Source organism: Phaenicophaeus curvirostris, chromosome 11 (assembly GCF_032191515.1).
Source record: "Phaenicophaeus curvirostris isolate KB17595 chromosome 11, BPBGC_Pcur_1.0, whole genome shotgun sequence".
Taxonomy (NCBI): domain Eukaryota; kingdom Metazoa; phylum Chordata; class Aves; order Cuculiformes; family Cuculidae; genus Phaenicophaeus; species Phaenicophaeus curvirostris.
In genome coordinates, this window is record NC_091402.1 from 17,957,112 (window position 1) to 17,976,103 (window position 18,992).

Consider the following 18,992-nt stretch of genomic DNA (forward strand, 5'->3'; position numbering starts at 1 on the left):
GCACATCGGCTTTATGTGGCAGGGGCTGTTTCCATAGAATCACAATGGTTTGGGTTGGAAGGGACCTCATAGCCCATCCAGATCCAATCCCCCTGCCCTGGGCAGGGACACCTCCCACTGGATCAAGTTGCTCCAAGCTCCATCCAACCCCGCCTTGAACACCCCCAGGGATGGGGCAACCACAGCTTCCCTGGGAAACCTGGGCCAGGGCCTCCCCACCCTCATCATGAAGAATTTCTTCCTAATGTTTCATCTAAATCTTCCCCCCTCCAATTTAAAGCCATTTGGGCAGGGAAGGCTTGGTGCACCAGGGCTGCAGTGCACAGGCAAACCCAGCGAGGGATGGCACAGGGCACCCTACCACCAGCATCCCAGAGGACCCACTCATTACCTTCTCCCCCTTCTCCCCGACTCCTCCGAGCCCCACGTCGACCTGTGGGACAGAGAAGGGGTTGTCAGAGCACATGCAGCCTGGCACCAGGCTGTGGGCAGGGAGAAGGGTGGGGGCAGAGCTTACGGTTCGTCCTGGGGGTCCGGGAGGCCCCTGAAAGAAGGGCAAGAGAAGTAGGTTAGGGGGAGCTGGCACAGCCCTGGGGAGAGCAGGGCTGGCTCCTGAGGGCACACGGTCCTGTGTCACTCACCGGCTCCCCACGGTCACCCTTGCTCCCTGGCGCTCCAGGGCTGCCCTGTGAGAAAGAGAGATGGAGTGAGGGAATGAGGGAACAGGGGAGCCAGGGGGTGGTGGATCCCATGGGGTGAAGGGTTCCCCTGGGGCGCGGGGCAATGAAGAGTGTGGGGTGGCGAGTGGCACACACGAGGTGGTACTCACGTTCCTGCCTTCGGGACCTGGGTCCCCTGAGTCACCCTTCTCGCCAGGGGGGCCACGGTAGCCAGGGAGGCCCTGGGTGGAGGGCAGACAGAAGGTGTGCGTTAGCAGGAGCCACTCTGAGAGCACCGAGCATCTCACCTGCCCCAGGGGGCCCACCAGCCCCACACTTACCCGCGGGCCCCTGTCTCCGGGTTTGCCAGGCAGACCTGCTTCACCCTGTGGGGAGAGAGAGGGTGAGTGGGGGGCAGTGGGGAGGGAGGCGCTGGTCCTTGGGGGGGTTCCTCACTTACTGGGGTGCCTTCATCACCCTTCTCTCCACGCTCTCCCTGCAGCACAGGAGGAGAAAAGCACAAGTCACCAACATCTCCTTGCTTGCCCCAAACCCCCAGCCTCCTCAGGGCTCTGGTGCTCCACAGATCCCAGTCCCACCACCCTCCTCGCCCCACTCTACCTCCTTGCCACGAAGCCCGGTCTGTCCTGGGGCACCCGCTCGGCCGGGCTCACCCTTCTCCCCTGGTTCCCCTGGGTCGCCCTAGGAGGGGAGGAGAAGGGACAGTGGTTCAGGGAAAGAAAGGGCTCAGCCCAGCACCCTCCGCTCGCCAGAGCAGCATCATGGCATGGTCTGCAGGGACAGCCCCTCCAGAGCCCGAATGGAAGAAGGATGGACAGACAGATGGACAGAGAGATGCTTCCTGCAGTGACATTACCTTGGGGCCGCTCCTGCCCGTGAGACCAACGATACCCTGGTTGTTGCAGAGGGAGAGGACGTGTCACTGGGAATCGGGGTGACCCCACGCTGGTGGCTCTGCAGCAAAACCTGGCCAGCCCCAGCCCCAGGGATGCACCCAGACTCACCCGATCGCCCTGCTCGCCTTTGGGGCCAGCTGGCCCCGCGATGCTCAGGCCAGGGGCACCCTGGACACAAAGGGATGCAGCTTGGAGCAACGGCACAGGCACCATGAGCCCCGGGGGGCTGTGCTGTGCCCCCTGTGCCCCCGTCCCCAGGCAGTACTCACGCGAGCACCTTTTTCTCCTGTGTCACCCTTGGGGCCAGGAGGTCCTTCTTGTCCTGGGGAGCCTCGGTCACCCTGGAGCAGATGAAATAGCATCAACAGCCCCCCCCTGAACCACTCACCTTCCCTCACTGAAGCAGGGGACCACCAGGCCCAGGGACTTTGGGTGGATGTCCAGTTGTGTGATCCCCTTCTCCAGCCTGTGGCCATGCCCCAGGGGTGCCAGTCAGGGCCAGGGGGCAATGGCTGGAAGAGGGTTACCTTCTCTCCTTGAACACCGGTCACGACGGGAGCCTTGGGGAGAAGCAGAGGGGAACATGCTGGGCGCTGCCCACAGCTCCGTGTCCCAGGGCTGGGGCAGGCAGAGGTGGACCCAGTGGGCAGCATCACTTACTGGCTTGCCAGGAGGTCCTGGATCACCCTGTGGAGAGATGGGAGTCATTGATGGCCACTTCTCCAGCAGCCCCGTGCCAACTGACCAGGACCCTGCTTTGCCCTCACCTTCTCCCCCCGGGGGCCAGCTGGTCCTGGAGCTCCCTGTGGTGAAAACAAAGATCTCAGGAGTCTGGTGGTGCCTGGGGACACACGCCCAGAGCACGGCAGCCCTCTGCTCCCAGGGCGCCGAGTCCTCTGCCGCTGCCCCAACACACCTCTCTGCCCGATGGCCCCGGGCGCCCAGGGGCTCCAGCCTCTCCCTGCAAGAAAGGGAAGAAGAGGAAGGCGTCAGGGATATCCTCCTCCCCCTGCTGCTCCAGAGCAGGACAAGCATGACCCTGGTGTGGCTGCAGCCACCCTTGCCCACCTACCTTCTCGCCCTCAGGTCCTGGCACCCCACGGTCCCCCTGCAGAATGAAGCAGAGGAGGGTTTCAGGGAGCCTTCCTCCCTCCACCCCACACTGCTCCCACCCCAAGCACCACTCCAGGGCCCTTTAGGGCCCGACCTCAAATCCCACCCAAAACCACCGACATCAACCCCAGACACAGCCACCACGGTGCTGCAGGGACACCAGGACCAGCCAATGCTGCTGAATGGCACAGTCTTGCTCCGACACTCTTACCTTCTCGCCCATCTCTCCCAGCTCGCCTGGTGCCCCACGGTCTCCCTGGTGTAGGAGGAAGATGAGGTCAGGGGGCAGCAGGACCCGTGACAAGTGGCATGGGTCCAGGAACAGCACCCAGACCCCTTTTCTCCCCACCGAGGGCAAGGCGAGAGCATCCTTTTGGTTCCCACACACTCACCTTCCTGCCCTGCTCCCCTGGTGGTCCCCGAGGACCCTGCAAAGGATGGAGAAGTCACCTCAGGTATGGCCAGAGCGGGAGCCCTCCGAGGTGCCCTTGGGGCTCACCAGCAAGGCCAGCTCCCGCCTGACCTACCTTCTCTTGGGAAACTCACCCGGTCTCCTGGGTCCCCAGGGCGGCCAGGTGGCCCTGGGAAACCTTCTTTGCCATCACCCTGGGGATTAGGAAAGGTGACAGCCATGCCGTGAGATGGGGATGCCCATGGGATGGGGATGAGCATCCCCGCTGGAAAGTGGTGGAAAGTGGTGCAGGGTCCCACCCCAGCTTGGAGCATCCCCACTGCCACCTTACCTTCTCTCCCTTCAGGCCAGGGGGACCAGCAGGTCCCCGGGGTCCAGGGTCCCCAGGCAGACCCTGCAAGGGAGCACAGCTCAGTCAGGGACACAGCTCAGCCCTGAGGACACACGGCCGCTGTGTCCTCTCTGCCATCCCTGCTCGCCCAGGGTGGGACTCACCGGGGCGCCGGGCTCCCCTCGAGGTGCTACCCCATCCACAAGTCCGGGGGGGCCCTGCAGAGACAGGGGTCAGGTACTGCAAGATGCCCCCAGAGGGCTCATTCCTTCCCAGTACCCTCCTGGGCAGAGAAGTCAAGGAAACACAGAGCCACTCACCCTCTCCCCTCGGTCACCCTTCTCCCCCTGAAAGGGAAAAAAAAAATGAAAGCAGCTAAGGGTGGGTTTGGGCTCTTCCCACGTCCCCTCAAGCAGCGAGGGGGAACATGCTGGCCAGAGCCCACCTTCCATGGCATCAGGGCACATGCACCCATGTGCTCGTGGATGTGTATGTGTGCATGGGCACAGCCAGGACTGGGACCAGGAGCATCGCCCAGGGGAGCAGCTCCATCTGTCCACACGTCCCCCCAGCTGTACCCGTGCAGCACCGATGGACACGTACCTTCACAAACTCTCCTGGAGGTCCCGGTGGCCCCATAGGTCCCAGTGGACCAGGGGGGCCTGCATCACCCAGTGGTCCCCGCAGACCAGGGCTCCCAGGGGGACCAGGGCTGCCCTGGGGGACAGAGATGCTCCATTAGCTTGTGCTGCCACACGGGCTGGGTGGACACCTCCCAGCACAGCCACCCCCGTACATACCGGTATGCCTGGCTCCCCTTTCTGACCCGGCAGCCCCTCTCCTCCGTCCACAATCACCCTGGGCTCTCCCTGAAGGAGGAAAATCAAAATTCAGTGTCCTCATGCGCCCTGTTGTGTCTCCGGTGCAGGATGGGGGCCACGGTCCCACCCTGAGGCCAGGGACCCGGAGGGAGATGGGGAGACCCTGGGGTCACCCCGACACTGCGTGAGGAGGTGCCAGGGGTGGGATGACATCCACCAGGATCCCCACTGCTCCCCAGAGACCTGTGTGGGGCAGCCCTGTGCCCATAACCTACCGGCTCGCCTTTCTCCCCCTTCGGGCCAGAAAGCCCCACAGGGCCCCTTGGTCCCTGGAAACAAAAGGCAAAGAGTGAGGAGGGGGTGTTGGGGGAGAGCAGGGATGGGGAGGGATGGGGCCATACTCACAGGATCCCCTCGAGGGCCAGGGACGCCTTGGGTGCCCTGGAAAACAACAGCTCAGGGGGTGAACGTGTGTCCCTGCCAGGTGGCAGAGTGGGGATGGTGGGGTGGGATGGGACAGGGCTCCAGCCAAGGCAGGGATGAACGGGTCCTGCCCAGGACACTTAACGTGGGACACGCAATGGGGACAGCAGTGACTCTGCCAGCTACGGGGACTCCTCAGCACAGGGAGAGGGTGGGCAGAGGCTGCTCAGGGAGCAGGCAGGGCACTGGGAAGAGCTCACCATGCAGCAGCAAACCCAAAGGGACACCCCCACTCACTGGCTGGCCGGGTAATCCAGGGTTCCCAGGGCGGCCAGGGCTTCCCGGTGTCCCGTCAGCTCCAGGGAATCCCTGTGGGAGAGAGGAGCATCATGCCAGCACCAGGCGCATCCTAGCACTGCCAGACAAGCCAGTGCCACAGGCAGCGCTGGGAGCCCAGGACGGCCCCGTGGCAGAGCCAGGTCTGGGAGCGCCTCTCCCTTGAGTTGGGGCACGAAGGAGCAGCGTGGGGCTGGAGCAGGGCTCCGCGAGGAGATCCCCTCTTGGAGGTGACGAGGGAGGGACAAGGGGCAGAGAGAGACCCTCGGGGGGGCTGGGTCCTCACGCCTGGGGACACAGCGGGTGCCTGGGTGGCAGGATTGGACGTACTCACCCTGTCCCCTTTCTTGCCCGGCCTCTCGACAGTCTCTCCCGGCAAACCCCGTGGCCCCGCGGGTCCTGGAGGGCCAGGCAGCCCGTGACGGCCCTGGAGGGACAGCGGAGAGGACAAGCTGGGTGGCAACCAAGAGATGTTCCCTTCTCTGTCCCTGCAGTCAGGGCTGGACAGGTCCCTGTCCCTGCACCCACGCGCAGGACGAGGGGACCAAGGGACCGTGTCGCTGCCCCCACTAGGGAGCTGCCTCCCCCCTTTCTCCCAGCAGGACATTACCGGCTCGCCAGGGGGGCCTGGCTGCCCGACACGTCCCTGCAGTCCCTGTGGAGAAAAAGCCAGGGCTGATTGTCCCCTGCAGGCTGGCAGCAGCGGGGCTGGGGGATGTAGCCCCTCTAGAGCCACCAGCAGTGAGGGGACACCAAAACACTCACCGGCTCGCCACGGTCGCCCTTCTCACCCTGGAAGAGAATGGGTTAGAGGCTGTCTCCCCATGCTCGGCTCCTCACTGTGCTACTACCGCCGGCAAGCTTGGGGTTCCCTGATCCCCAGCAGCACAGCATGTCACGGGGATGCTCACCTTGGGACACTGCACGCTGCAGGGCTTTGGTTTGGGCTCTGGCTCTGGCTGGAAAGACAAATGAAGCATGTGTGAACCTGGGAGCAGGAGAAGCCCCTGGTCCCCACAGGGGTGCTCCCTCTGCACACCCCCCAGGGCACCCTGGTCCCTTACCCTGGTGGAGATGATGGTGCAGAGGTCATCGGTGAGTTCCCCCTCCAACTCTGCCAGTGCACCACTGTCCTGGTAGATGTACCGCGGGTCCTCGCCAGTGACCACGCGCCGGAGCTGCTCCCGGTCTGCTCCCTGCAAGCCCACCGCCAGCACCCGGACCCCTGAGCCAAGAGCTCCATCAGCACCTCACAGGATGCAGCCCGTGCATCCCGCGGGGACGTCATCCATCCTCACCTCCAGCCTTGACGTCCCTGGCCGCAGCGATGGCATCGTCCCCGGAGGGACCATCGGCCAGGACCACCAGCACCGCCGGCACCCCAGCTCGCCGCCCCGCGCCGGGGCTCAGCAGGTAGGTCCTCGCAAAGGTGATGGCAGCCCCTGGGGAGGAAGGAGGAGAAGGAAGATGGTCAGAGGGGTACCAGCGCCTGCTGCTCCGGCTCCTGGCACAGCTCCTCACCGATGGCGTTGCCACTGGGCTCCTCATAGCGTATGGTGCGGATCTGCTCCAGCACAGCCGGCAGGTCGCTGGAGCGGTTGAGGAGGAGCCAGGGTAAACTGCGGTAGCTGTACGTGGCGAGAGCCACCTGGGAGAGCGCAGAGGAGTGGTGAGCACCGCTGCCTGCACATGCCCCCCAGCCCCCTCGCCGTCGCAACAGCCCCGTACCTGGGTGCCCTCGGGGCCCAGGCGCCCCAGAGCAGACACAGTGTTGGAAAGGAGGGTGCGGACGGCATCAGCGCTGGAGGAGCTGTCACGGGTGCCGTGCACCAGGAAGACAACGTCACCACGGGCATCCCTGCAGACTACGGGTACAGGGAAGGGGTGAAGCCACTGGCAGAGAGGAGACAAGCCCAGTCATGGCCCCAGCACAGCCCTGCTGTACCTGTGCGCTCGCTGATGGAGCTCTCGGCACCTGGAGCACTCCCCAAGACAGGGCGGAGGGTGAAGGTGTAGCGCTGGCCCAGACGCAGCCCGGAGACCTGGTAGGAGCTGGCAGCGCTGGGCAGTGTCCGCCCTGCCTCCCCTCCAGCTGTCACCCAGGGGACAGAGTCAGGAGGGGCTGGTGAGCCCTCACAAAGACACTGCCCCCTGCCCCAGGGCCACCAGCCCACCTCACCTGCTGGGGGAGTCCAGGAGAGGACGTAGCTGGAGGCACCGGGGATGGGAGTCCAGGTGAGCGTCACCGAGTCTCTCCGCACCTCCGTCACCCGCAGGTTGCCGACACGGCCAGGGGCAGCTGTCAAGGAAGAGGAGGAAAGTGTCCTGGCCCCACGGGGCAGCCCCAACCATGCTCCTGGTCCTCCACCCATCACCCTCCTCAGCCTGAGGCTGGGACAAGCCAGTCCTTGCGTGCCACCTCAGGCTCCAGCCCGGCGCTAGGGTCCACAGCCCCTTACCGGTGATGGCAGTAACGGTGGTCGGCTCGCTCTCACGGCCACCAGCCAGGCTGACGATGCTGATGTGGTAGCGCCGACCGGGCTCCAGCCCTGACAGGTCATAGGAGCTGGCGGTGGACGGGAGCTGCTGGCTGCGCTGAGGCCCTCCTGCATGATGGGAGAGAGGGTGAGGCCACGCGACACGAGGGCTGGCAGGGCTGCAGGAGCGCCAGCTGGCCACGCTTACCCTCAGCCGGGCGCCAGAGCAGGCGGTACCCGGTGCTGCCAGCCACCGGCACCCAGGTCAGGCGTAGGCGATGCTCCGATGTCTCCGTCACCTGGAAGCTGCTGACAGGGGGCACTGGAGCTACATCCGCTGCGGGCAGAAGGTCAGGCGTTAGAGGCAAGGGTGCCCAGTGTCACCTTGGGGTGCTGCCCCCTGCCCTGGCACTCACGAGTGGTGACAACGATGGAGACGGGGTTGCCCTCTCGGTTACCGATGAGCGCTATCACCTTCACGGTGTAGGAGACGCCGCTCTCCAGGTCGGGGATGTCGAAGGAGCTAGTGTGGCCGGGAACCCGCCGGCTGCTCTCCGAGCCCCCTGCCAAGGCCCACGGCGTCAGCCCCCTGCCCTGCCACCCTCACAGCCTGTCCCCATCCCCGTCCCCATCCCACAGTACCGTCCCTGCGGCTCCACACCACGCGGTAGGTGGTGGCTCCCGGCACGCCGACCCAAGTGATGCGAGCGATGTTGTTCCTGGACGCCTGCACCTCCAGCCGGGACACGGTTCCCACCTGCTCAGGTGCTGTGACACCCAGAGGGACATGGTAACCCGGGCCCGAGAAAACAGGCAGTGGCTGCCACCAGTGGGTAAGGGGACATCTCACCTATCCGCCCCGTGACAGTGACGGGGCTGCCCTCACGGCCATCCACAACAGCTGAGACGCCAATGGTGTAGACAACGCCGGCACGCAGCCCCTCGATGGTGAAGGCAGTGGGGTCAGCAGGGAGGAAGCGGGATTGTTCCAGACCTAGGAGAGACGGTTGGGCTGGAAACGGTTCTGGCATCACCACCACGGTGCCCCGAGGTCCCCACACTCACCGTCGCTGCCTCGCCAGGTCAGCAGGTAGCCCCCAGCTCCCGGCAGCCCTCGCCAGGTGACCCGCAGCTGGCTGGGACCGGCCTCCGTCACCCGCAGGTCTGAGATGCTGCCTACTGCTGGGTACTCTGCGCCAGCCCAGGGTGTCAACTCAGGGTGCCCAGAGGGGCTGCGTGGCCACCCTGGCACCCTGAGGGTTTGCAGGGGGACAGAGGGCAAAAGCATGATACGAGGGGAAAACACAGCACTGGGACTCCTGGTCCAGCGTGGACTTACTGAGTCGGACAGTGAGCGTGGCGGCGCTGCCCTCCTGGCCGCCCACCAGCGCCGAGACGCGCACGAGGTAGGTGATGCCCTCTCGGAGGTCGCCCAGCTCCAGCGCCGTCTGGCTGCCCGGGACGCGCCTCGTCCTCTCCGTGCCGTCTGCCAGGAGCCAGGTGGGCACAGACCCTCAGTGCCAGGGCCGGGGTGCCCTGGGTGCCACCCGCCCTCCTGCCGCACTCACCCTGGCTGTTGCGAACGACCACTTTGTATTCGGTGGCACCAGGGACACCCGTCCAGCTCAGCCGCACCCGCCTGCCCGCCTCCTCGACAAGGCGCAGCTCGGACACAGCGCCCACGGGCGACTCCACGCCTGCGAGGGGATGTGGTGAGGCACAGCTGGAGTTGTGCAGCACAGACAGCGCGGCCACCATCCTCACCCCAGGCCGTGACCAGAGAGCGGGGTGTCTTGTGGCCAAGGGGATCCTCGGGCTGAGCAACGCTACGTGGGATGTTCCTCCATCCCAATGGCTTGAGAGGGTGGGGGACAACCCAAGGGACCCATGGTGGTTGCTCACCTGTCTGGAAGGTGGTGACGGGGGTGGCCACCTCCCCACCATCGTAGAGGGTGTAGAGGGTGATGCGGTACACGGTGCCTGGCTGTAGCCCTGTCAGCTGGTAGGTGTTGGTGCTGCTTGGGAGTGACACCGTCCTGGGGAGCTCTGGTCCTGCGTGGAGGGGAGAGTCACTGCTGGCTGCTGGCACAGGGAGGGTTTGTAAGGGAACTAGGAGCCCCAAACCCACCTGTGGCTCTCTTCCACTCCAGGCGGTAGCCACGGGCATCACGGGTGCCAGTCCAGAGCACCTGGATGGTCGTGGGGCTCAGGATGTTGGTCCGTAGCATCTGCTCTGCACCCGTCTCTGCAAGAGGGACCCCGTGGGCCAGGCTGCCCCATGGCACCGTGCCACCAGCCACCTACTCCCCAACCCCCACGCAAGGCAGGTTGGGGAGCATCACCATGGTGTGGGCCACGGGGATGTTCCCCTCCCCACCCCATGGCAATGGCGCCGGGGGTAGAGCCAGGGGCCAGAAGCAGGAGAACATCTCCCATACCCACCACCTACCTGTCCTCTGCCTCAGGGTGGCCGCGGGCCCCTCCAGCTGCCCAAAGAGCGGTGCGACCGTCACCACGTAGTCAGTGTTGGGCTGCAGCTCCCCCAGCGCATGCGACGTCCGCCCAGCATCCAGGTCCACCCTGTGCCTGTCCTGTCCTGCAAGGGCCAGCACCGCAGTCCCTAGGGGGGTCCAGGTGGAGGTGCCACCACCACCCTGCTGCCCTCCTCCCAGGCGCCACCAGCAGAGGGGAGCAAGCTGTGGGACAGGTGCCTACCTGTGAGGGTTGCCCAGGAGAGCCGGTAGCCGGTGGCACCGCTGACGGGCTGCCAGGCCAGCAGCATGCTCTGCGCCGAGACGTTGTGGACAGTCAAGTGCTGCAGACCCGATAGGCGCCCTGCGGGTGAGAGGTGCCCGTCGCACTCCCCATGTGAGAGTGAGGTGGGGGGACAGCAGCAAGCACCTTCTGCACACATTCCTGCTCTCGGGGGAGCCTCCTTGCTCCTGCTCATGGGTGCTGAACTGCACTAGGGGCACCGAGTGAGCCCACGCTTGGCCGGCTCCTTCAAAGCATCCCAGCTACAGCAAACTGGAGCTCAAACGCCTTGCTCTTAATGCCTTAAATACTTGCTGTGGGTTCAGGCTGCCTAGGACAGCTGAAGGAATCTAAAGCCTAATTTTGCTTAAAACTTGAGGCTTGTAAAGGTGTTGCCCTGGGGTCTCAGCCCTGCTCCTGCCCAGCAATGCCTTCTACCACCCTTGCGGAAACCACGCTTTCCTCCCAAAATGTGCAGTGCTTGAGTTTATAAAATACCCTGCATTTTTTCAGTCGACATTTTTACGTCACGTGGGGAAAGCCCCAGCGGAAACTCCCATGAGGCTAAGGAGGAGCTGGGAGAGCACACAGTGCTGCATTCCCTCTGGGAACGCCTTTTGGAGCACAGAGCATCACCTTGTAGCCCTGCTCGCCTGCATCCCCGTCCCGGCCCCCAGGGAGCAATGAGCCAGGCAGCCCCATCCCCATCGGGCACGGTGACCGGAGGAGCATCCCTGCCCTGGGAACTCATCCCTGTCCCGGGCTGGGTGCGATACTTACGTGTTCGGGCAGTGAGGGTGGCAGGGCCAGCAGGCTGCTGCGCGTAGCGGGGACGGAGCGTCACCACGTACTCGGTGTCAGGGCGCAGGTTGCTCAGCGTGGCGGACTGGGCGCTGGCCCCCAGGCTCTTCTCCTCTCCCTGGGCTGCACCTGGAAGGGAGGCGGAGGAGTAAAGGTGGGTGTCGGGGCATGGAAAGCATCAGACCCGGCAGTGAAGGGGTGTCTGCGGGCCGGCATCCTGCCCCAGGGATGCCAGGCAGTGCCAGGGGTGGGGAGCGCAGGGAGAGGCTGGGACGGCAGCCAGGGCAGGGGCACCCCCCGCAGCGCCCGGGGCCAGGGATGGGCTGCCAGGTGTGCAGCTCCACAGCGCCTGCCTGGGACAGAGCTCTGCTGCCTGCTCCCCACATACAGCAACCACCCACGACAACCCACGCGAGCGCTCCCAGCCCCAGGCTAGGGCACACACCAGGCCCTGGGGCCACTGTGCGCAGCCAGGCACGCGCCCCAAGCCCTGTGCCCCAAAGCCTCTGGGTGCAGGAACACACACGCCGCCTCCACGCCTCTGCACACACGCGTGCATCGCAGCCCGGGCACGAGCGCCGGCTGCCATGGTGCAGGCAGGCGTGCGCACACCCATGGTGCTCTCGGCACGCACCCCACGCACCCCCAGCCACGCGTGTGCCCTGCCGTGTGCTGCTCAGCCCACGGGGCTGTGCAAAGGCAGGGAATCCAGGCAGCACAGTCTCCTGGCAGGGACCAACCCCTCACCTTGCACAGTGTAGCTGAGGCTGTAGCCCTGGGGAGGGTCGGGGCCAGGCTGCCAGGCCAGCCGCAGGAAGGTTGGTCCAGTCTCCACCACGCGGAAATCCAGCACGGAGCTGGCACGGCTCTCTAGGGACACACAGAGCCAGGGATGAACCCACAGCCCCATCGCCATGGGCACCCAGCCCCATCCTCATGGGCACCCAGCCCCATCCTGATGGGCACGGACACTCACGGGTGCGTGCTCGGCCAGACACCGACTCGCCGATGCTGTTGGCGTACTGGGCGGTGACAGTGACCAGGTATTCTGTCCCCATGCGCAGCCCCCGCAGCACCGTGCTCGTCTCTCGTGGGCCCAGGCTCACCTGGGCAGGGACAGTGTCACCCCCTTGCCAGACCCAGGCCACGCAGGGGGCCACCGGGGACCCCGAGCAGGCAGGTGGGAGCGCTCACCTCCTGCCTCTCTGCCACGATCGGCTGCCCCAGCCCCGTCAGCGGCACACGCTGCACCCGGTAGCCGGTGACGGGGCCGCTAGCTGCCGTCCAGCGGATCCGCAGCTGGTCCAGGCCCCGCTCAAGGATCTCCAGGTTGGAGGGGCCAGCGTGGCTCGGCCCGTCTGTGGAGAAGCACGGGGTCTGTCGGCTCCAGGGTGCATGGGATGGTGGGTAAAGCTTGCCAAGGTGGCACAACCATGTGCCCGTCAAGGCACGATGGCCAGGAGGGCATTTTGGGGAGGATGAGCGGTAAGGGTGCACCCAGGGTGAACATAGCTCGGCACCCAGCGCCCACACCCCGCAGGGAGGAGGATGGGGGCTCATACCCAGCAGGCGCAGGCTGCCCCCGACACTTGTGCACACTCTTCGTGTCATCAATGGCACCAGCGTCCCCAGCAGCTTGAAGTCACCAACATAGAAGAAGAAGGCATCAGTGGGCACCGAGGCCACGCGGATCAGCTCCTTGTGGTCAGCATTCTTGATCCCTGGCAGGGATGAAGATGATGGGTGAAGACAGGAACCCTGAACCTGGTGGGACCGCCTCCTCATCCAGTGCCAAAGCCTCACTCACCCACAGCAAAGATCTTGATGCCCTGGCTCTTCAGCTTTGCTGCTGGCCCCTCAGCATCATCCTGGGACTTGCCATCCGTGATGAGAATGCAGATCTGCTGGGCCAGGTGAGAGCCATGAGACTCAGCGCAGGGAAAACAGACCCACCACGTCCCCTCCTTGGGTGTCCCAAGGGACACCACCCTGCACGCACCTGGGGGACCCCAGGACGGAGCTGCTTAGGGCCAAAGAAATTGTCAGCAACGTAGCGGAAGCCAGCGCCAGTCCGTGTGTTGCCACCCTTGTAGTTCAGCTGCTGGATGGCCCTCCGGACACTCGTGCCGTCCATGTGCTGAGAGAAGGAGAACTCCACTCTGGGGGACACAGGGAGAAGAGGAGGCTGAGTGGAGACCTCATTGCTCTCTACAACTAACTGAAAGGAGGTTGTGGAGAGGAGGGTGCTGGCCTCTTCTCCCAAGTGACAGGGGACAGGACGAGAGGGAATGGCCTCAAGCTCCACCAGGGGAGGTTCAGGCTGGACATCAGGAAAAAATTTTTCACGGAAAGGGTCATTGGTCCCTCGCAGAGGCTGCCCAGGGAGGGGGTTGAGTCACCTTCCCTGGAGGGGTTTAAGGGACGGGTGGACGAGGTGCTGAGGGACATAGGTTAGTGATTGATGGGAATGGTTGGACTTGATGAGCCAGTGGGTCCTTTCCAACCTGGTGATTCTATGATTCTATGATCACACCTCACCCCAGCCCTGCTGCCCCACCGCCCCTCACTCCCGTCCGTGGGGCTCACCGCGGCTCGTCGCTGTACTGCGCCACGGCGAAGCGCACGGCCTTCTCGCCCACCACCTGCACGAAGGGCCCCACCAGGTCCTCCATGAAGGCGCGGATGGTGCGGAAATTGTTCCTGCCAATGCTGGACGAACCGTCCACCAGGAAGGCGATGTCGGCCTCCAGCACGTCCTCGCACACGGCTGTGGGCGACAGCGCCCAGAGCGGGGGCTCAGCACCACCCCGGGGGGACCCTCTCACCCCATCATCCCAGCACCGAGCACCCACCTTGGTTCTTCTTCTGCGCCGCGGCGGCCGGGGAGCCCAGGAGAGTGGGGAGCGTGGCAAGGAGCAGGAGCCAGCGGCTCATCGTGGGACCTTGCGGAGAGGTTGCTGCCACCGTCACCCCTTCTCCTGCGCCTCCCACCGCTCAGCACCGGCAGGGGCTCAATCCAGCACGCAGGGGGCTCCCAGGAGCGGCGGGGGGGGGCAGCAGGGAGCCGGAGAGGTGGTGGTGGTGGTGGGAGCATTCCCTGCAAGCCCCCTCACCCCCCAACTCCCCACGGTTTAGGGGACACGCACACACACACAACACGGACCCCCCGCCCTGACACCACGGTGATGGGCGCGCCGGGTCTCAGCTCCGCGCAGCGCCGCGGGGCTGCTCGGGGCGACCCCTCAGCCACCTCACCCTGCAGAGGGGACCCCCCCCACACGTCGTATCCCCCCCCCCAACCCCCGGCAAACACACTCACCCCGCCGCGCCGAGCCGAGCCGAGCCGGGCGGAGCAGCCCCCGCCCCTTTATGGAGGGCGGCCCGGAGCGCGGTGGGGGGGGCCGGGGGGGGGATGTGTGTGTGTGTGTGTATGTAGAGGGGGAGCCCCGCCCGCCCCCCCCCCCCCCCCCAAACCCGCCTGGTGCCACCGTGTGCCCGGAGGAGAGAAGCTTGTCGGGCTTGTGCACCCCGCAAAGAGCCAGCGCCGGGGAGCGGCATCCCCCGGGGAGGGTTTGGAGTGGGTTGGGGTGGAAGGAACCTCAGAGCCCACCCGGTTCCACCCCCCCACACACCATTCCAGGCTGCCCCAGCCCCAGCCGACCTGCCTGGACACCCCCAGGGATGGGGCAGCCGCCCTGGGCAGCCCGAGCCGCTGCCTCCCCACCCTCATCGTGTAGAGTTTCTTCCTGATGTCCAATCTAAATCTTTCCCCTCCAGTTTAAAGCCTCCCCACCCCCCCCAAACCCGCTTCCTATCACTCCATGCCCTCCGAAAAAGCCCCTCCCCAGTTTTCCCGGAGCCCCTTTCAGTGCTGGAAGCTGCTCTCAGGTCTCCTCAGAGCCTTCTCTTCTCCAAGCTGAACAACCCCAACTCTCTCAGCCTGTCCTCAGAGCAGAGCTGCTCCAGCCCTCTTCGTAGTCCTCTTCTGGATTCGTTCCAACAGTTCCAGCTCCTTCTTATGCTGGGGATTCCAGAACTGGGCACAATATTCCAGTTTCTCTGGGCTTGCCTCGGTGTGGGGCTGAGGCAGCTCAGGGCACTTCTCAGCATCTCCAGCCTCCACATCTCGGGGATGTGGCGAGCGGCTCTGGGACCTGCCAGCCAGGACCCGGGTGCACACCTCCATCCATCCCAAGGGAATGTGTGTCCAGGGACCGTGGGGCACTGCCTGGCCCTGGGCAGAGCTGGGTGGAGTGGCCAAGATGCCCCAAGCCCCCTCTAGGTTAGAGCCTGACTCTGAGCACCAGCCCACTGAAGGATGATGGTGGTGGAGAAGGGCTGCTTCTCTATGCCAGTGCAGCTCCAACAAGGCTGCAGGACAGCTGGGCCTTGGCCAGGACCTTTCCTGCATCCACAGCTCATGGTATCATAGAATCATAGAATCACCAGGTTGGAAGAGACCCACCTGATCATCAAGTCCAACCATTCCTATCAAACACTAAACCGTGTCCCTCAGCACCTCGCCCACCCGTCCCTCAAACACACGCAGGGAAGGCGACTCAACCACCTCCCTGGGATGACATGGGACCCTCGCACCCACAGCTCAAGTACAGGGACTGCCCTGGAGCCAGCTGTGGGGTGACACCATCTCCCAGCAGCCACCGGAGCAGACAGGTTGTCAAGACCTACCTCGGAGCTGGAGAAAGAGTCTGGAAAGCCAGTGGTGGTGTGACTGCAGCTGGTGAGAGGAGGCGAAAGGAAGAAGATGCCCAGCAAGGTGGGCAGAGACCTCATGTTGCCCTGGCCTCAATGCCTGCCCACCCACCCAACGACCTGCAGGACTGTCCCCTGCTGCTCCTCCTCACATCAGGGCGCACGCCTGACTCTCAGGGTGCCCCTTGCCCCCAGAGCACCCCACGGGACAGCACTGCTCCTGGGGGTACATCTCACTGCACCTCATCCTCCCTGCAGGTGCTTGTGCTCACCTGGGGCTGACCCAGCTCCCGGCCCCAGAGCATCCCCCGAGCCACGTCCCCTCTGTCCACCTGCTCAGACCACATGTCCCTTTTCCAAGCAGCCTGCGTACCTCTGCCCTCCCGGCCCCCCGCCCCGGAGCTCCCCTTTGGCTCCTGGCAGGGCAGCGGGCAGGTGCGGGAGCATCTTCCTGCAGGAGGGGAGCGATGCTGGGGGTCCCCGGGGCCACCTCACAGCTTGGGGCCCGGGGCAGGACCACCTGCCACCAGCAAAGATGCTCCAGGGCCGGCTGCAGGCAACTTTCCCAGGCACACGCTGTTCCCGAGCAGGGGAGGAGCGGGATGCCCCCGCTCTTCTTAAAGGCACAGCGAGCAGTGCATCTCCTCTTCGTCAGCCTTCCTCTCGTTCGGTCCTGGCCCCAGCCCCCAGACCTGGCCAGGTGGCTCCAGAGTTCCCCACGGACGCAGGTTTCCCCTGCTCGCTCGGCTCTGCGGGTCTCTGTGGGTCCAGCGTCATCAGGTCAGGACCTTCCCAAACCCTCCTCCCAGCAGAGCTCGCTTAATGAAGGCACGGCGGCCTGTCCCAATTAGACAAGGGGCTTCGTTAACCAGGGAGCGGAGGGGTCTGCCAAGGGCTCTGCAGCTGGCCCCGGGCCCGGAGCTGGCAGAGCAACCCCACGGCACGGTGCCGGCAGCGGGTCAGAGCGGCCAAGGGGTCACTGGGGCTACCAGAAGCCCCGCTCGGGCCAGCGTCACCCAGGGGGCACTGGGGCAGCGATGCTTCGCGGCTGTGCCCCGAGCTCTGCCCGTCACCTCAGCCCCCGGGAATGCGGCCAGTCCCAGCGCGATGGTCCCCAAATCCCGCTCCCCCATGGGGAGCATCGTCTCGGCCACATCTTCCTTGTGCCGGCCCTGGAGGGGGGCAAGCAGGAGTGCTGAGTCCCAAAACCACAGCATCTCCCCCTTCGCTGTGGTTCCCAGCTCTCCCCGCTCCGCGTACCAGGGCGGATGAAGGAACCCGCGGCCCCAGGTCCGGCGGAGGGAGAGTACCAGGTGCGAGTGACTCACCGAGCTGCCCTGCACCGCTGCGTGCCAGTCCCTCCCAGAACATCCCGAAAAACTTCCAGCCCTTCCCACTGGTCTTTATTCACACAGCCCAGGCTTGGGTTTCCCCAACACCTGGCTGGCTTGGCCCCAAAGCATGTTGACTCCTCTCCATTGATGCTGATCAAAACCTGCAGGGCTGACCCTGATCCCAGCCCCTTAATAGAATCATAGAATCACCAGGTTGGAAGAGACCCACCAGATCATCGAGTCCAACCATTCCTATCAAACACTAAACCATGCCGCTCAGCACCTCATCCACCCGTTCCTTAAACAACTCCAGGGAAGGTGACCCTGTTTGTCCAGGCTTGCCAATCCTATCCCCAAATGCCACCCCTATCCCCAAATGCCACTCACCAGCTGGCCACACACCCCACTGTGGCACAGCCTCTGCTCTCTCGTAAGCCTCAGATCAAGAGAAGCCCCAAACCATCTCCCCAGGTCCCACCGACCGTGGTCCCCGCAGGGCAGAGCCCTGGGCTGCAGGTGCAGGGGCAGCTCCCTCTCTCAGCCCCACGGGGGATCGTGCCACCCCCAGGGACAGCAGCAACCTGGTTTGAGAGGGGGATTGTGGGGAGCACCGAGGCTGAGCCTCTCCTTGCCCTGTGCTTGCCAGGAGGGCTGCGTCACCGCTGCCTTAGTGGGTAAGAAGGGGAATATCTGCTTTCTGCAGCCCCAGGTGAGGTTTTAGCTCTGCGTCGGGTGGCAGGAAAGATGAGTCAGGCGGGCACGGTGAGACACGGCACGGGGAGAGGCGTGCTGGGGTCCCGCACCCCATCCTCTGCCCATCTCCACATCCCACAGCCGCTGCCTTCGGCACTGATCCAGCATGGGCTGGGATTCAGCAGAACCCTCCCAGGATTCTGGTTTCCTGGCCCTATGGCATCCTGGCAGCGCTCCCCGTTCCAGCTCAGCATGGGCATCCCCCGCCGGCAGGGACGCAAGGGGCAGCTCCAGGGCTGCTGGAACAGAGCTGCCCCTTCTCCAGGTCCTCTTGAATTTGGGGCTCTCAGGCAGAGGGGAGCAGCGGCGGGGCTGGCGCCAAGGCAGGTGACGGGAGGAGGAGCTGGCCTGAGCCAGAGGGGAACCTCGCCTGCTGCGGGAGGCCGGTTGGGACATGCTCCAAGAATGTCTCCCAGCACCAGCCGCTGCTGGCTCGCTGCTGCGGCACCCAGCCCCTGGCACCCCGGGGAAGGAGCCTGCGGACTCCTGCCACGTCACCACCCAGCGCAAGGGGAGCACCAGAGGGCCAGCGTCTCCTGGTGCAACCTCGAGGACCCTCACACCATCCTGCAGGGCTGCCCAACAAGCCCGGCGGCCACAAAGTGGGCCAAGGGGGAGAATTGGACACCCCTTACCTCCTGCTGAGCTCCCCCAAGGGCTCTGGGGTGTCAGCCCTCAGGCTGCGCAGACACCCAGCACCTCTGTGCCACAGGGGACATCTCACGGCACCCCCAGTCCTGCCGCTGCCCAAACCCGCATCCCTGCAGGGAAAGGAAGCAAAGTATCGATCACATCATGACCGGCAAGCTCCTCTCTCTGTCCAGAGGCTCTGGGGATGCCCAGAACGAGGGGATGCTCCCAGCTGTAAGGACCACGGGAGGTGCGGGGGCAGCAGAGAGGGTCTGCTGGGTCATGCCAGGTTCCCCACGAGGCAGGCGCATGTCTCAGTTTCCCTCACGGCTGCTGTGGAGGGATGAGAAGCTTTCCCTGCCCGTAAACTCTTGTGTCTGGAGGCGGCTGCCAGCGTGGCCGCACAGCAGCATCCCACGAAACCACGTTGGGCTGCAGCCAGGCCCCGCTGCCCATGCAGACAGGGCTCAGGGAGGGAGCGGTGACACTGCAGAGATGCGACCCCCTCCCTTGGCTGG

The 18,992-nt window shown here is 64.9% G+C and overlaps 1 protein-coding gene across 1 annotated transcript in view; it reads right to left on the reverse strand.

Moving 5' to 3' along the window:
• COL7A1 (collagen type VII alpha 1 chain) overlaps positions 1 to 17,128 on the reverse strand; it is a 33,519-nt gene extending 16,391 nt beyond the window's left edge. Inside the window, 62 exon segments of the mRNA XM_069866151.1 lie at positions 392 to 433; positions 518 to 544; positions 642 to 686; positions 830 to 901; positions 1,001 to 1,045; positions 1,120 to 1,155; positions 1,281 to 1,361; positions 1,537 to 1,572; positions 1,685 to 1,744; positions 1,846 to 1,917; positions 2,104 to 2,136; positions 2,237 to 2,263; positions 2,344 to 2,379; positions 2,493 to 2,537; positions 2,649 to 2,684; positions 2,901 to 2,945; positions 3,082 to 3,117; positions 3,236 to 3,295; positions 3,433 to 3,495; positions 3,597 to 3,650; positions 3,753 to 3,779; positions 4,036 to 4,149; positions 4,233 to 4,301; positions 4,529 to 4,582; positions 4,659 to 4,694; positions 4,974 to 5,045; positions 5,347 to 5,439; positions 5,623 to 5,667; positions 5,778 to 5,804; positions 5,924 to 5,971; positions 6,077 to 6,237; positions 6,311 to 6,454; positions 6,534 to 6,660; positions 6,741 to 6,877; positions 6,958 to 7,104; positions 7,192 to 7,311; positions 7,472 to 7,618; positions 7,698 to 7,826; positions 7,906 to 8,052; positions 8,132 to 8,257; positions 8,340 to 8,483; positions 8,555 to 8,680; positions 8,829 to 8,975; positions 9,058 to 9,186; positions 9,392 to 9,541; positions 9,618 to 9,734; positions 9,939 to 10,085; positions 10,205 to 10,324; positions 11,024 to 11,173; positions 11,792 to 11,914; positions 12,021 to 12,150; positions 12,239 to 12,402; positions 12,607 to 12,765; positions 12,852 to 12,945; positions 13,044 to 13,203; positions 13,631 to 13,811; positions 13,897 to 14,001; positions 15,046 to 15,053; positions 16,153 to 16,208; positions 16,501 to 16,633; positions 16,635 to 16,830; positions 17,086 to 17,128. Coding sequence (XP_069722252.1) covers positions 392 to 433; positions 518 to 544; positions 642 to 686; positions 830 to 901; positions 1,001 to 1,045; positions 1,120 to 1,155; positions 1,281 to 1,361; positions 1,537 to 1,572; positions 1,685 to 1,744; positions 1,846 to 1,917; positions 2,104 to 2,136; positions 2,237 to 2,263; positions 2,344 to 2,379; positions 2,493 to 2,537; positions 2,649 to 2,684; positions 2,901 to 2,945; positions 3,082 to 3,117; positions 3,236 to 3,295; positions 3,433 to 3,495; positions 3,597 to 3,650; positions 3,753 to 3,779; positions 4,036 to 4,149; positions 4,233 to 4,301; positions 4,529 to 4,582; positions 4,659 to 4,694; positions 4,974 to 5,045; positions 5,347 to 5,439; positions 5,623 to 5,667; positions 5,778 to 5,804; positions 5,924 to 5,971; positions 6,077 to 6,237; positions 6,311 to 6,454; positions 6,534 to 6,660; positions 6,741 to 6,877; positions 6,958 to 7,104; positions 7,192 to 7,311; positions 7,472 to 7,618; positions 7,698 to 7,826; positions 7,906 to 8,052; positions 8,132 to 8,257; positions 8,340 to 8,483; positions 8,555 to 8,680; positions 8,829 to 8,975; positions 9,058 to 9,186; positions 9,392 to 9,541; positions 9,618 to 9,734; positions 9,939 to 10,085; positions 10,205 to 10,324; positions 11,024 to 11,173; positions 11,792 to 11,914; positions 12,021 to 12,150; positions 12,239 to 12,402; positions 12,607 to 12,765; positions 12,852 to 12,945; positions 13,044 to 13,203; positions 13,631 to 13,811; positions 13,897 to 14,001; positions 15,046 to 15,053; positions 16,153 to 16,208; positions 16,501 to 16,633; positions 16,635 to 16,830; positions 17,086 to 17,128 — 5,703 coding nt within the window.
• Positions 17,129 to 18,992: the final 1,864 nt, after the last annotated feature.